The sequence below is a fragment of the Geospiza fortis genome, unplaced genomic scaffold, assembly GCF_000277835.1.
Source record: "Geospiza fortis unplaced genomic scaffold, GeoFor_1.0 scaffold162, whole genome shotgun sequence".
In the NCBI taxonomy this organism is placed as follows: Eukaryota; Metazoa; Chordata; class Aves; order Passeriformes; family Thraupidae; genus Geospiza; species Geospiza fortis.
Genome location: NW_005054316.1, coordinates 137979 through 151913, shown reverse-complemented (window position 1 = coordinate 151913; position 13935 = coordinate 137979). Strand labels below are relative to the sequence as shown.

General features: G+C 38.9%; 1 protein-coding gene across 1 annotated transcript in view; it reads left to right on the top strand.

The window, feature by feature from the left end:
* The window catches only part of MAP1LC3C (microtubule associated protein 1 light chain 3 gamma), a 2113-nt gene extending 1421 nt beyond the window's left edge, over positions 1 to 692 (top strand). The window contains exon 4 of the mRNA XM_031056235.1: positions 146 to 692. Coding sequence (XP_030912095.1) covers positions 146 to 356 — 211 coding nt within the window. The 3' untranslated portion in view covers positions 357 to 692. The remainder of the gene's footprint in view (positions 1 to 145) is intronic.
* Positions 693 to 13935: the final 13243 nt, after the last annotated feature.

Below are 13935 nucleotides of genomic sequence, written 5' to 3'. Positions count from 1 at the left end.
TGATGGAGACAATAAACCACATAATAACTTTACACAGCATTTTTTGTACCTACTGCTCTGTTTAATGTATGTCATAGACTGAAGCTGAAACCACATTCAACTTGCTAATGTTTAATCCTCTTTTTCTCCTCCCTTTTTCAATTAGAAGCAGGATGGCTCTGACAGCTACACAAGCTTTCTACCTGCTGGTGAACAACAAAAGCCTAGCCAGTATGTCCTTGACAATGGCAGAAGTGTACGGGGACTACAAAGATGAAGATGGCTTTGTGTATATGACCTATGCTTCCCAGGAGATGTTTGGATGCTTATTACCCATTGCCCAAGGGAAAACTGTGGAATGCTTTCAGAAAATCTAAGATTGGGTTCATATGCTGCAGCAAAGCAGTTTGCTCTGAATCATGCCTGTGACACGAACCTCGGAGATGCTCCTTCCAGTGTGAGCTCTTGAGCTCTGTAGTGGGAGTTATGATCCAAAGGCTGGCAGGACCAGCTTAAGACAGAAATGGTGGTACACTTTCCCTAGGCAATAATTTGGGTATGTATTTTTATATTTGAAGACACTATGGGTTAGGTTTTTTTGTCTTTTGAACTGCACCCCCACTGCTTTGCAATATCAGTCTTTATTGTGAAACTGATTTTTAAGGTTTCCTGAAAGCCTAAGTCTAAGAGAAAAATAAAGAACCTTTTAAGTATTGAGTTGAATGTTATTCTTAATCTGGGGAAAGACTGTAAAAATTTGTATAGGAGAAGATCCTATAATAATTCTGGGAATTAGAGCACAATGCCTTTTAAATGAAACACTGCTTGCACAGCTACTCTGAATTTTTCAATGAAATATCAAAGTTTAAATTGTGTCACCCATGAGCAAAACCATAGCTATGAAAGGTTCATTAAGGTAGGTATCTGGGCTGTGAGATTTAAATAGGAGTGCCAGAGCAGTGTTAAGTTTAACACCTGAATAAACTCAGCTGTTACAGAAAACACTGTCTGTGGTATAGATAACTATTTGTTTAAATAAGCAACCTGATTGCTAGTCAGCATTAACTGAAATGCAGATAGCAGGACTTGAAGGGTAATCAAGTTTCAGGAGTTATTTTCTTGCTGCTGAGTTTTGCTAGCATGGTTACTCTAGATACTGTCATATCCATCCCCTACAGGCACCTGCTTGTCAGGTACCCTGAAGCACTTCAGTGAGCCTTCTCTCAACAACAGAGCCAAGTCATGTACCTCGTGATTAAGATAATTAAGTGTTTCTGGAAAATGTTGAAAATGTCAAAAATACCATGTAGTAAAATGTGGATTCATCTTAATATACAGGCTTGGTTCCTATAAACAGTATTAAAGGAACACTTGAGCCTATTCTGAAGTATAGCTCAAGCTGTCTTCCCTGTTTGTGAGGAATGTGTTGGAAAGCTGAAAATGCTCTGATCATGCATGATCAACTAAAAACACCAGGTAATTAAAAAAGCTGTCACAGTTTGCAGTTTATTAATCAGCCCCAGTTTAGGATTGGCCAAATTGTTACAATATGATGCAATTCTTCTGTTCAGTACTAAACTGCAGAATTATTAATGTAGGAATAACTAGACTGAAAAGAAAGAAGTGTTGACAGTATTTAAGTTATGCATAAGGAAGGAATGTGTGTGTAAGCTTTTTGCAGTGGTTCTCTTGCATTAATAATCTCTTGAACATGAAGTTCTGAGCAGACCTGGGTTTGAGCCTGTAAACCAGGGGTTTTAGAGGAGTGCCTGCTGTAGTGGAGGTGATGTTTGCCAACTCGTGTTTCATGAGCTGAGGAACAAAGAAATCATTGAACTGACCTGTGGAAAAGATAAGGCTATGATGGTATATGTTATAAAAATGTGGGCTTTAGGGTCCAAGCATCAGTTCTTGGATATATTTCACTTATACTTGTAATGGAACAGTTTCCAGTGCAGAAATTGAATAGTCATTTGTTACCAGCCCTTCAGAGAAGCAGAGACACCTGCTTGGCGGCAGCACCACACAGAAATGCTGAACAGCTGTGGGAACCTTGGGGTGGGAGGAGCAAGGGGAGACTTCTGTGTTCAAGCTCTCTTGCCAGTCTAGAGTTGGGCTAATATTTTGCTTCAATGGCTCCTCTGTCTTGCTGTCCTGTGTGATACTTAGTGCATGAAGAGAAAAGCACTACAGTTTCTTGGCTGAAACAATTTTGTCTGACAGCCAACTTTCTTTGGTCTGTAATGTAGTGGCTGAGGTGTAAGTGTTGATCCCTCCAACATTTAATAACATTAGGCTATGGTGTCTACAGGCTGAGTCATGGATCCAGCCCAAAAAGTTGCACAAGGAGAAGGTCACTTGCAGGTAAAGAGCATCATTATAAACTTGTTTAAACTGGCCTGATGAACCTAGAAAGAAGTCCTGTGAATTGGGAAAGCATCATTGGATAATAGCAATAGACTTGCTTTTCTATCAAATGTTGAAGAAGTTAGGATATTAACTATCAAAGACAGTTTTCATGAAGTCTTAAAAGAATAAACTAGGAGTTACATGCCCAAATAATTCTGTTGTCTTGCTTGTGGAATTGCCTTGGTATGATTAGACGGTTTGAATTTAACCTATTTGCTCTTGAAGTGCAAAGAACAAGGTTTAGAAAATAAGCAAACAGAAAAACTTTTCTCTGACTGTGTGCAGCTGAGATAGCTGCAGCTACTTCCAATGTAGCTGCTGTTTGAAGAGCTAATATTTACTCAAGCAAATACTGATTAGAAACAGGTAATTTTTTTCAATGAAGGACACAATGCTGTGTTAAGCAGATTTTATACTTCTTTCCAATGTGCCACTAATGTAAAAGGAGATGGCAGAGATGCCATTTCTTTTTAAGTTTTATCTTTATGATATGGACTTGTGTTATCTTATCTGGACTTATCTATTTCTGGTAGATATCAAAGATATCTACCAGAGAACATTCTGAGGATACTTCTATTTCTTCCATAGACTTACCAGCTCAATCCCAGAAGATGCTCAGTGCTCTGGCTTCAAATATAAACCAAATCAACCTGAAGGATATGAAATATTAGAGTGATATGAGGGCCTTGCTGGAACAGTGGTCCTTGAGGGAAGTATGTCCTACAGCCTGTGCACAATGCTTTATGGAGTGCAAATTGACATTTGTTGCTGCAAGGCAAACATGATAACCTCAGCCTGGGCTTTAGCACACATAAGCAACATCAGGAGCTTTCCAAACTGTTTGGATTTAAACATGACTTAATGTTATGTTTTGGTAGAATAAATAAATGAATGGGAACACTAATCTTGTTCAAGGCAATAGGACTTGTGAACTTAGATGGGCTTTTCATTGTTTTCCCATGATAACTATTTCCAGATGGTGGTAGTTTCAGGATAAAAATATTTTAATATTTTACACACATTAAGTGACAGATGGTGTCCTCTGCTGCAAATAAGTTTCTTTTTTTAGATAAAGTACAGTAAATTAAGGTAAAATGAGATAATAGGACAGAATATTTTACCTTCAGCATCAAATTGCCCTGCCATATTCTTCTTTCAAGAAAGCCTGTAGAGAAATTATAGGGAGAAAACAAAAAGACCTAAGCAGGACAGAAACATTTTTTTTGAAAACGTGTTTTAACCTATGCACTATGAAGTAGAACAGGGGAGAGTGGAAGGGTTTCTATGGAAAACCTCCAAGAGATCCCTGAGGGAGATTAAGAAATGTGATTTCATATGTTACAGTGCCAACATACAAAACTAGTAACGGCATACATACTTCCCTCAAGAACCACTGTTCCAGAAATATTTTGAGATAAATCTCCTGAATCTTAAAATAGCCCTTTTTTTTTCATGGTTTTGAATCAACCCATAAGAGAGAGAATGAAAAAAATCCATTAAAACCAAAACAAAACTCCAAACCCGGACTTCTGCCTATAAATATGTGCTTAGTTTCTTAGGCTTTCCTTAGGTGCTTTGTTGCTTTACAGTGTTAACTCTACCCAGTTCTCTCCCTCGATGATTTTAGATTGCTTCTTAGGAGTTTAAGTTAGCTATTACTTGTTCCTGTACAGTCCACAACATGTAAGGGCAGTTAGGTCCTACAATAAATAACAGTCTGGCCCTAGTTTAGAGGGACACAAGTATAACTTTAATGAAATTAGTAATGCCCTTAAAGCTTGTGCCCAGAAAGTCATATCACTCCCTGCCTCCTGTATTTCATGTGGTGCCTCTCTAGTGACTGCAATGTACCTATGGCACACAACTGTAGCAGTGGAGTCCAGGTGGGTTTTGAAGAACCCAGGGCAAGTCTCAGTGCCAGAGTGCAAAAAGCAGCACTGTCCTTTCCCCTGCAGTAGCAGACCCTCAGGAGGGAGGGAGTGTGCCTGCCTGGGTACACATGGAGCTTCCAGAGCAGGCAGGGACTGAGGAGGGGCTGCTCGGGCCACTCAGCACTTACATCATGTCTGTCAGGAACTGTAAAGGGCCTTTATGAGGCTGCCTATGATTTGTTGCAGGGTGGGCTTGGCTGCTGGTGTTTATTTTTGCAAATACTTCAAGATCCTGCCTTTACTTTATTTCTGTATATAACAGCATGGTCTGGATCTTAATCAGACCTTCAGCTCAAACCTGTTTTATGTCAGAAATGCTATTGATGGCATGGTCCTTGATCCTGTTGACCAAGACATGTCTAAGTAGACCTAAAATTTTTTTCTCATTCTCAAAAACAGAGCCAAGACTTTACAGCCTGACAAATGGATTTCCAGGGAAATTTTTAGGTCAGCTAACCAGTGGGTGAGGAAAGGGGAAGGAGTGAGCCAGGGGGTTAAGCATGCATATCAGTGCTCCCACCCAAAGCAGCTGCAACCATATACTCTTCACAAGCTCCCTGTGACTGCCTGGAAAGCCTGAGCCTCAGTATGAACTGACTAAGGTGACTATTACACCCATTAGCTTACAAAGAGAACTTATGAGAAAGAAGCACATGCTCACAGATGGAGAGTGGCTATAGCCTTTTCCTGAACAAAATGTGAACTCTGTCGATGGAAAAAACCACACAGAATGGTGCTGAAAGGCAGACATGGCAAATAAAGAAATTCTATTCTTGGTGCTGGCACTACTTCACAAGGCAACTTGGCCCTTACTCTGAGAACTTAAAAGCTTCATGTCAAGTGATGGATAGTAGTATGGTCTCCGTCTGACCCTTCTCCTCAGAAATGCTGCATCTGTGCTCAAAAATTAAAAATCAGATAGAGATGTGAGCTGCATATTTGAATGCTGACTGGCTGAGGAAGATTAACTCATTTTGCAGCAGCTTGATGCATTAGTCACCTACAGAATAAAAGAGCCATTGATAGAAAAAACAGCTGCTGTGCTGCAGGTGAGGGCAGAATCACCAGCTTAGTGCAGACACATCTGTGCTGTCTAGACTGTCAGGGTAACCCAAGCATTGCAGGGGTTATGAAGATAATTTTGCTGTTGGAAATGATACTGGCTCTGCTATAAAGCTGTCAAAGAGAGGCTTCAGGAGAAACAGCATTTTCCTAGGAGGCAGCTGGCTTTGGTTTAAACCTCAGTTCTTTCAGCCATCTTCTTGCACACTGACTTTGTTCCCATTCTTTCTTTGGAAAGGGACCAGGCCTTCTGTGCTAGCAGAACCTGGGTACAGGTTCCAAAATTGCTGAAAATTATAAATAATATGACCTTAGTTGCCATGTAACAAACTTGTATGATAATTCATAGCTGTTCTACTATTGTAATTCAGTCTGCGTTGAACCCACAAAATTTGGCTGTGCCTCAGTCACTCAGCTCTCTAAGCCTCTGTCAGGGCTGGAGCAGCAGTTTCAATGAGATGGCTGCAGCCATTACTGCTATTTGGGTAACCCCCCCCTTCCTGAGAATTTTGTTGAGACAAAATTTCTTGAGTCAGCTGAAGAACAGCTGTGTGGGTTAGCCTTGCTCACCAATGGGAAGCATTTTTGCTAGAGGTACAACAAGATAGGTTAATGTAGCAGCTTAATTTCATGTCCCAGCTCATCCAGATGATTTTGGCAAAGAAGCAGGATGCCATGCAGTACAGGGTGGTGAGAGGTGACAATTTTCAGGAGGGGTTTGGTGCAGAGGAGGGTTGTCACAAGAAACTGAGGGGTGGAACTGCTGCTGATAGAAGTAGACCTTGAAGATTATATGGGTCTGCAGGCTAGTCAATGTCAGGACTTCTTACACAAATATCCTGCCTTTCAGAAAGGTTTCCTTTGTTTCTGACATCCAAGGCAGCTGGTCCACTAGGCAAGTGTTGAGCAAGATTATTGTTCTGTGCTTCACAGAGAAGCATCCTTATAACTCAATGGATAAAGGACTGGGGAGACCCTGCTAGGATTCCTTTTTCTCCCTGAAGATTCTGAGCCACAAACTCACACTGTGCACTCCCAGTAGCTCCTGTCTCCCTGGACCCAGCACAGCAAATTATCTTCTGCTGCCAGAAGCTAGGGCCTTTGCAGGTAAAGCCCAGAGTGACAGCAGAGGTGTGGGGCTAAGGGGCTTGAACCCAGCTCCCAAAGTAAACCCCCAGCCTACCTTCTCTTTCTGAAGATAAACTGTGCAACTGCAGGATCTGTGAGAGGCTGCAGTTTTACTAGTGGAAAATTTAGGCAAAACCCTAGAAAATAAATGAAGAAATTCCAGTAGAAGCTGGGATAGGCACTGAAATTAGTGTCTGGAGCCATAAAGGCTGCAGAGCTAAAGCTACCATGTTACAATTCATGGTAGGAAGCACTTACCCACAGCAAGTGGAGAGAAGAATGAAAGGTCAAGCACTCTAGCAGACATCAAAGATTTTATGTTTAAGTTTCTGGAAAGTTTTTCTTCAAAATACAGTTTTGCCAAATATCTTGTTTCCTGATTCAAACTAAACTATTTTTTCACCATCAAATTAATTTTACTTAAGCTGGTTTGTCAAAAAGGGAAATCCAAATCTCAGTTTATATTATATGGGAGAAAAGATGAATTAAAAAAAAGCTTTTTGACTGTTAATAACACCTGTGTAACTGCCATAAAAATTTGCAATATATGTGCCAAGAGGCACTCAAGTAACACTGAAAAGCCAAAAGAGGGGTTATTCCATTTTAGATGTCTCATTTTAAATCAGGTGGAACTTCCTGCTAATTCTCAGCACAGAATTTTTTGTGCTTTGTGGGGTTTTTGGATGTGTTTTGGTTACATATAAATGAGATACACACACTTTTGGTTGGACTATGTTTTATGATCTTCCTGAAGTAAGAAAACACTAAACCAAGGCTGTCTTCAGTATGTTAGCAGACAGAAGAGCAAGAGTACAACATCACCTGTTTATCATGGACTGTGAAGCTCAGTAGGTTATTGCTGACAAACTCTTTGGAGGATGTTACAAGCAAACTGAATTTCAAAAAGACAGTCATACTACAAACCTAATCCTTAAGGGCTGTGTGTGTATATCTTCTCACTTTGATGTAGAGCCTACGCTTCTGGAAATCTGTTAACAAACCCTCAGTTCTTGTGAGATTATTGCTATAGGGAGTCCAAGTTGCAGGGCGAGTATCAGGAAATTTGAAAATAAAATCCTTTGGAGAGGACAGAATTTTTCTCTATACTTGTATTTTCTGACCCTGTGACTAGGCCCATGAATACTGTTTCTTATATTTCTGTCATTATCAAAGTCAATGCCACACTGAAGTCTGCTACACAACCTTAATCAATAACTATGATTTTTTGAGCAATGGTATATTATACAAACAATAAAAAACCAGGTGCTTCAAAGCTATTCTTGGTCTGCTTCTGGGTTACTAAAGGAAATGAATCAGAGATTAACAAAACCCTGGCATCTAGAGGAGGCCAAAATTCAAGGCTCAGACCCATTTCAGTGCTCAAAACACAAGTGTCTTTCCCATTTTGTCCCAGTTTTGGTTTTACTAAATTTAAATAAAGAGTAGTTGAACAGTGATTCCAAAACTGTAGAAGTGAGGTCAAAACATATCCTGGTATTTTATATATATATTTTATATATTTGAAGCAAACATGATAAATTTCATCAGCTACTAAACTCAAATGCTTACATTTACCAGTAAAAGTATTTGTGATATAAAAACAGTGCTTAGACTCACCTTTAATGATACTTTTATTTACACACATTTTCTTATTTCTGCCATATTCTCAGGAGCGCTCAGAACCGGTTTTGGCTCCAGCACAAATTGCTGAAGAGTTATTTATTTTTACTTATTAAGTGTGAGCTAAACACTGTATAAAGACCTATTTCTATAAAGTACTGAGAAGAGATGCTTTCTTTATATCTAATTTCTTGATGGCTTTGCATGAGAAGTCATGATTGCACTGCAAGGGAACACAAAGGAAATCCATACATGCTGGAGGTCTTTCTCCTGACTGAAATTCTAATCATCTGCTTGACGTCATGGAATTTTACAAAGGTTTAACCAATGTCAGCTTCTGCCTTTTTCTTCTTAATGCTATTTGCTTCACATCTGCATTTAATCTCTGGCTAAACACATCAGAATGTATGGAGTTTACCCCACAATTGAGAAGTTTCTTCTCTTGTCTCTTTGTCCACATACAAAGTACTTGCTAATAGAGCTAGTGCTTATCTAACCCCCTTACTCACTATACCTTCTAAACAAATAAAGATATGAATCCAAAGGCAAAAAAATTCCATAGAATAGCTAGTCCTATCTTGTGGGTTTTGCAATAAGAAACACAAAAATGTTGGCAAAGATCTTACAGGAAGAATGAAGAGATGAAGAGGGCTGTCATCACTGCCTGGGTACTATTCAAGAGGGATAAGTGTAAGCCTTACATTAGGACAAGAATAATCAGCTGCATAAATATAGGGTGGAAAACAAGTGGCTGGTGACATTTCTTCTTAAAAGAGCCCATGGAACATACTGAATTACAAGCTAAGCAGCAGCCAACACTATCATGCTGTTGTGAGAAAAGCAAACACAATACTGAGATTTCTAACCAAGAGTAGAGCCTGCAAGATGGGTGAAATGAGCCTGTTCTGTGCTGTACTCAACAACAGCAGGGCTTCATCTGAAATACTGTGTATAGTTTAGGCACTGCACCCCAAGAAGAATATGAACCACTTGAGCATTCAGATTATTGATGATGAGGAGAAAATTAGTATGACAAAAGTTGCACAAACCAAGGTGGTTTAGCCTCAAGAAGAAAATGCTCAGAAAGGGTGATATTCCTCACAAATGAAAGGCTCTTTGAAAAGGAAGGGGAAGAATGTCAATGCCCATGTGCCATGGATTACTTATGTATTAGAAAGGAGCTTTTTAGACCCTGCCCCACCTTCCCATATTGTTCTTCATTTGAAACATGGAAGCTCTCTATCTGGATTCTATATGCTCAAAAGAAGCACAGTGGCACAATTGCAATTAGAGTAACAATGATTGAGAAGTATCTCACTGTAAGTATTTTACAGAGCAACAGACAGTGATAAAAAGTGAAGGTCAGATCACTGCTAGTGGGTGCTGTGAAGGTGAGCACATACAGTTGTAACAGAGCAGTCATGTATAAAATCCAGCTACAGCTGTAACTACAGGAGATGCTGCTGGGCCTTGTCTTCTAGAAGAATATGAGGATGATCATACAGCAGCCACCATGTGCTGCCAGTCATAAAAAAAAGTCTAATGCAATCCTTTTGATATGTGTACAAGGAGAAGAATTTTACCTTTACTTCTGCACCTGGCAATGGAATGACTGCCGCTACACTCATTCTAGTGAGTACAATTCAGGATTAATGTTGCAACTTGGAGAACGTTCAAAGAACTGTCAAGAGAATGATTCAGGCATTAGGAAAAAAAACACCTACTTCACCTTATCCATATAAGAGATGGCTAAACTACTCTTTTTAAATAATTTTCTCTCCTTAATAGTTTAGGCAGGAAGAAATGATAATGGGTTATTCAGTCCAGCAGATGAATGTATGACCTTTGTGTGTCAGCACACCGATTTTTTTTTGTTTCCTTGATACTAGTTTTCAAGCAGATAATGTTCTTTGGCCTGATTCAAAAGGCTGCTAGGTGCACACTAGAGGTAGGACTGGAAACCAGCAGGCAAAAGGCAATGGGTTACTGGAGAGAAGAAAAAAAAGGCCAATCTTTTCTGGCAGCAGTGCAGGCATCTGGGAGATTAAAGTAACCACATAACAATGGCCTAGGATATCTTCTTATGGATCAGAGGGAGTTTAGAACAAAGGCTAACCTAGCATTCTGGATTAATGAGACCAGACATTTACAATCTGGTCAAGCTAAGGCAAAAGGTCATTTTCTAGAATTCTCCTCCATAGGAGTGCTAAATAACATTGATAGAATGCATTAGTTTGAGCATTTACCCTCCCTTGTTACCTAATGTATATCACTTTTCCTAAATATTTTCTGAAATGTCCAGCTCTATTGTGACTTGTTCAAAGCAAAATTTCTTGCAAATATCAAACACTTAACAATTGAAAACAGTAAGGTTTTGTTTGAAAAAAAAATACAGTCATGAAGAAAAATAAGATACATTTCTGACTAAAAAGAAATCTGCCAGATGTTACCATTTTTCAGCAAATGGAGCTCACCTTCAGTGGGCCACATGTATAGATACAAATAAGACACCACCAACTATCTTTTCTACCATGCTTTTCAGGGATTATTTTACCTCCCACAAGCTGCACAGACACTTTGTGAGCCAGAATGTCTGGTCCATTAAAGTCAGGGTCTAGGAAAGATTGATGGGTAGAACTAAGGTAGGTTTGAATGACATTCAAAGTCCTCAAGTGCTGCAACTTCCCAGGACACAGGCCAATACCTGAATTAAACAACAGACGTTCATTGTAACTGATGTGTGGTTTCCCACAGTCCTGAAGTCCAAATATTTAATCTGTCCTGGAAAAAACCTCCCCCTAAAAGTCCATTATAAATAATGGATTCTCATGCAGCACAACTGGAATAGACTTCTCAGTGCACAACACCAAATCTATTTTTGTAAAAGGACAAATGGAGCCAATTTAGTGATTTCACTGGCTAGTGATTTCTTTGAAATAGTTTATCACATACATGAAAATACACTGCAGTGCCTCACTTCAGAAGTAATTTTTGTTTTCATTTTTATTAAGTTATAATGTTTATCTTGATGATTAAACTCGGGAATGTGTGAATTCAGTGGCATCATAGAAACCAGTGTATATCATCTGTTTTTGTACCTACATATAACCTACATTTGTACAGCCTGCAGCTGCCCAGGAAGGCAGCATATAATAACTATATTAACTAGAGAAGTTAATTACACATGTGCAATATTTAAAGGTTGACCCACAGGTATTTATGAGTCGTAGAAATCTCCTAGTTCAACTTCTTAATCTCCAACATTCACACAGACACAAGAACGCTCACATCTAAATCCACATCACAAATAGGAGATTTAAGTTCTTCAAACTTAAATTAGTGTCATTTAAATAAGAAATCCACAAAACAAACTCAAGTATTAATGCTGATTGCTAGAGCACGCCAGCATTTCACAACAGCTATAAATGTGGGAGATTCAACATTTTTGCACTCCTCCTCCTGCAGGCCCAGCTGAGGAATGTTCAGACACTCTCACCCACAGCTATATTAGGCACATGGCTCAATTGCAGAAGCAGCTTTGTAAGTTATACTCCAGACAATGGAGGCTTGGAGGTATAACTCACTGCACTGATGCATTCTTAGGCTGTCTGTTCATTTAGTATTGTACAGAACAAATGTGCATCTTTGCTCTCCAGCTGAAATGTAACTGCTCTCAAAGAAAATTGTTTTATCACCTGTTTATATGCAAGCAGGGCCAGTTGGGAAGGGTTATGACATGAATGTTTTTTCTTGGAATTAGAGGCAAGTTCTAATTGGCTGGACATTGCTCCTCTTCTTTTTTACACATACATATTATTCAACTCCTCTTGCTTAGCTTAACTGGTGCAGAACCTAAAAGAAATCAAGAGGCAGTGGTGTTCCTAGATCTCCTAAAAGCTGATTTTAAGTTTACAGTCAACCTTATGAATTGACATTTCTGGGCTTGTATGTTTACACTATTCCTTTCTGACCATCTGTGACCCCTGCAGTTCACATTGGTAGTCTTATAATCAATTTTCATTGCTGATATACTTTTCAAGGTGCTTTCAGGTGATTTGAGGAATGATGTCTCCCTGTTACAGTGCAGAACTGTGATTCAAAGTATCTATGTGCTATTTTTTACTCTCTCACTGTTTGAGAGGAGAACAGTGGCTAATCCTCCAAGCCAGTCCAAAGAGTTTCTATTCTTAAAAAAAAATTAGGACAGAACTGTGAACTTTGTTGTTTTGAGATCTGTTATTGAGACCTATAAAAGCTAAATAACTGCAATCTGAATTTATTCTCACTACAATTGTATGTGACAGCTGTATGTTTATGTATTCTATCAAGCAGGTAAGTACTTCAGAAAACTTTTATCCTTAAGGAGTTAAGAAGGTATGGCACAATATAACACATTAAGTAAAATACAATTGTGATTCTGGTTTACTTATACTTAGTGAATTTATTATTTAGATCCCTAGAAAGGAGTAGGAATGAAGCAAGAAGACAGGGCTGAAAACTCAGGTCCAAAACATTCAGAACTAAAGATTGATACAAAAAGAGAAAACCAGTTTCCTCATTAACCATGAAAAGATTCATAACAGCTGGTTTAGAAGTTTCTAAAGCCACTTTTCAATTCTGGAAACATTACAGACTCAGAATAGAAAGAGGGTCAGATCTTACACAAAATTAACTACACCAACTGTGAGCAAAATTAATACCTCTGTTCAGTGGTCCACAAGAAGAAAAGAATTCTATTTAAAATTGGGATGGAACCACTTCCACGCCAGGAGACCAGTTCTTGCTGGTCTGAAAAATGAAATAAAAACCCAAATGAAAATAGAGTCCTGCTACTTACAAACTTTGCACTAATTATGTACAACTCAGTTGCTTTCAGCGACTAGTATCCTGTCACGCTAAGTGGGCACGACTTACTGCAGGCACTTGTTTAATAAAAAACAATCTTCCAGACATCCTAGAAAGCTTATTGTTAAGGCTTCTGAATTGGCCTAGAAGTTACAGCTTATATACAGAGTTTACTTGTGCTTTATGTCTTTGCAGATACCAGCGCTTAATTTTTAAACTGAAAATGAAATGTAGCCAGAAAACTTTATTAAGTATTTTACCAATTTATTTAAGGAAATTACTCTACCCACAAGATTGAAGGTCCCCTGCTGTGTACTTTTCATTGCTTGGCTTCCAATCTGTAGTTGATGTTTTCTGTTTTGCAGAAACAGTGTTCATTGTTTATGGGCTGACATCCCATCTTTCCTTAGTTCTCCCCTCTCTAGACTAAACAATGCCAATTCCTTCCACCCTCCCTCACACTGCCTTCTAGACTGTTACTCATTCTTTTTACTTCTCGCTGGACTGTCTCCAGGGTGATTACATTTTTCTTCAAGTATGGTGCCCAAAACAGTACTCCTTGCTACTGGAGAGTGTCAAGAAGAGGGGAAGAAGCACTATACACATTCTCCATAAAATGCTTGTATTCCAGAACTGCTTTATTTGGCTTAAAATAGGTGATAGTTGGTGGGAGCTTTTTGAGCAGTTTAACTGAAGATGTATGTTCAGAGTCTTTCCTTGTGAAAGCTGGGTTCAGGTATAGATTTGTGATCAGGGTCCAAAGGCCAGAAATTTGTAAATATGTCCTTTCCTTTATTACAAGGCATGCCAGCAAATCAGGAGTAAGCTCTGATTTACTGTACAAAATAAAGTGCTCTGTACTTTTAGGCTGAAACACTGTTTCATGAAAAGCAATTGAATTGTTAATTGGATTTTACAATTGGCTCTAAAACTTTAATAGAGCAATGTGTTATTTACTATT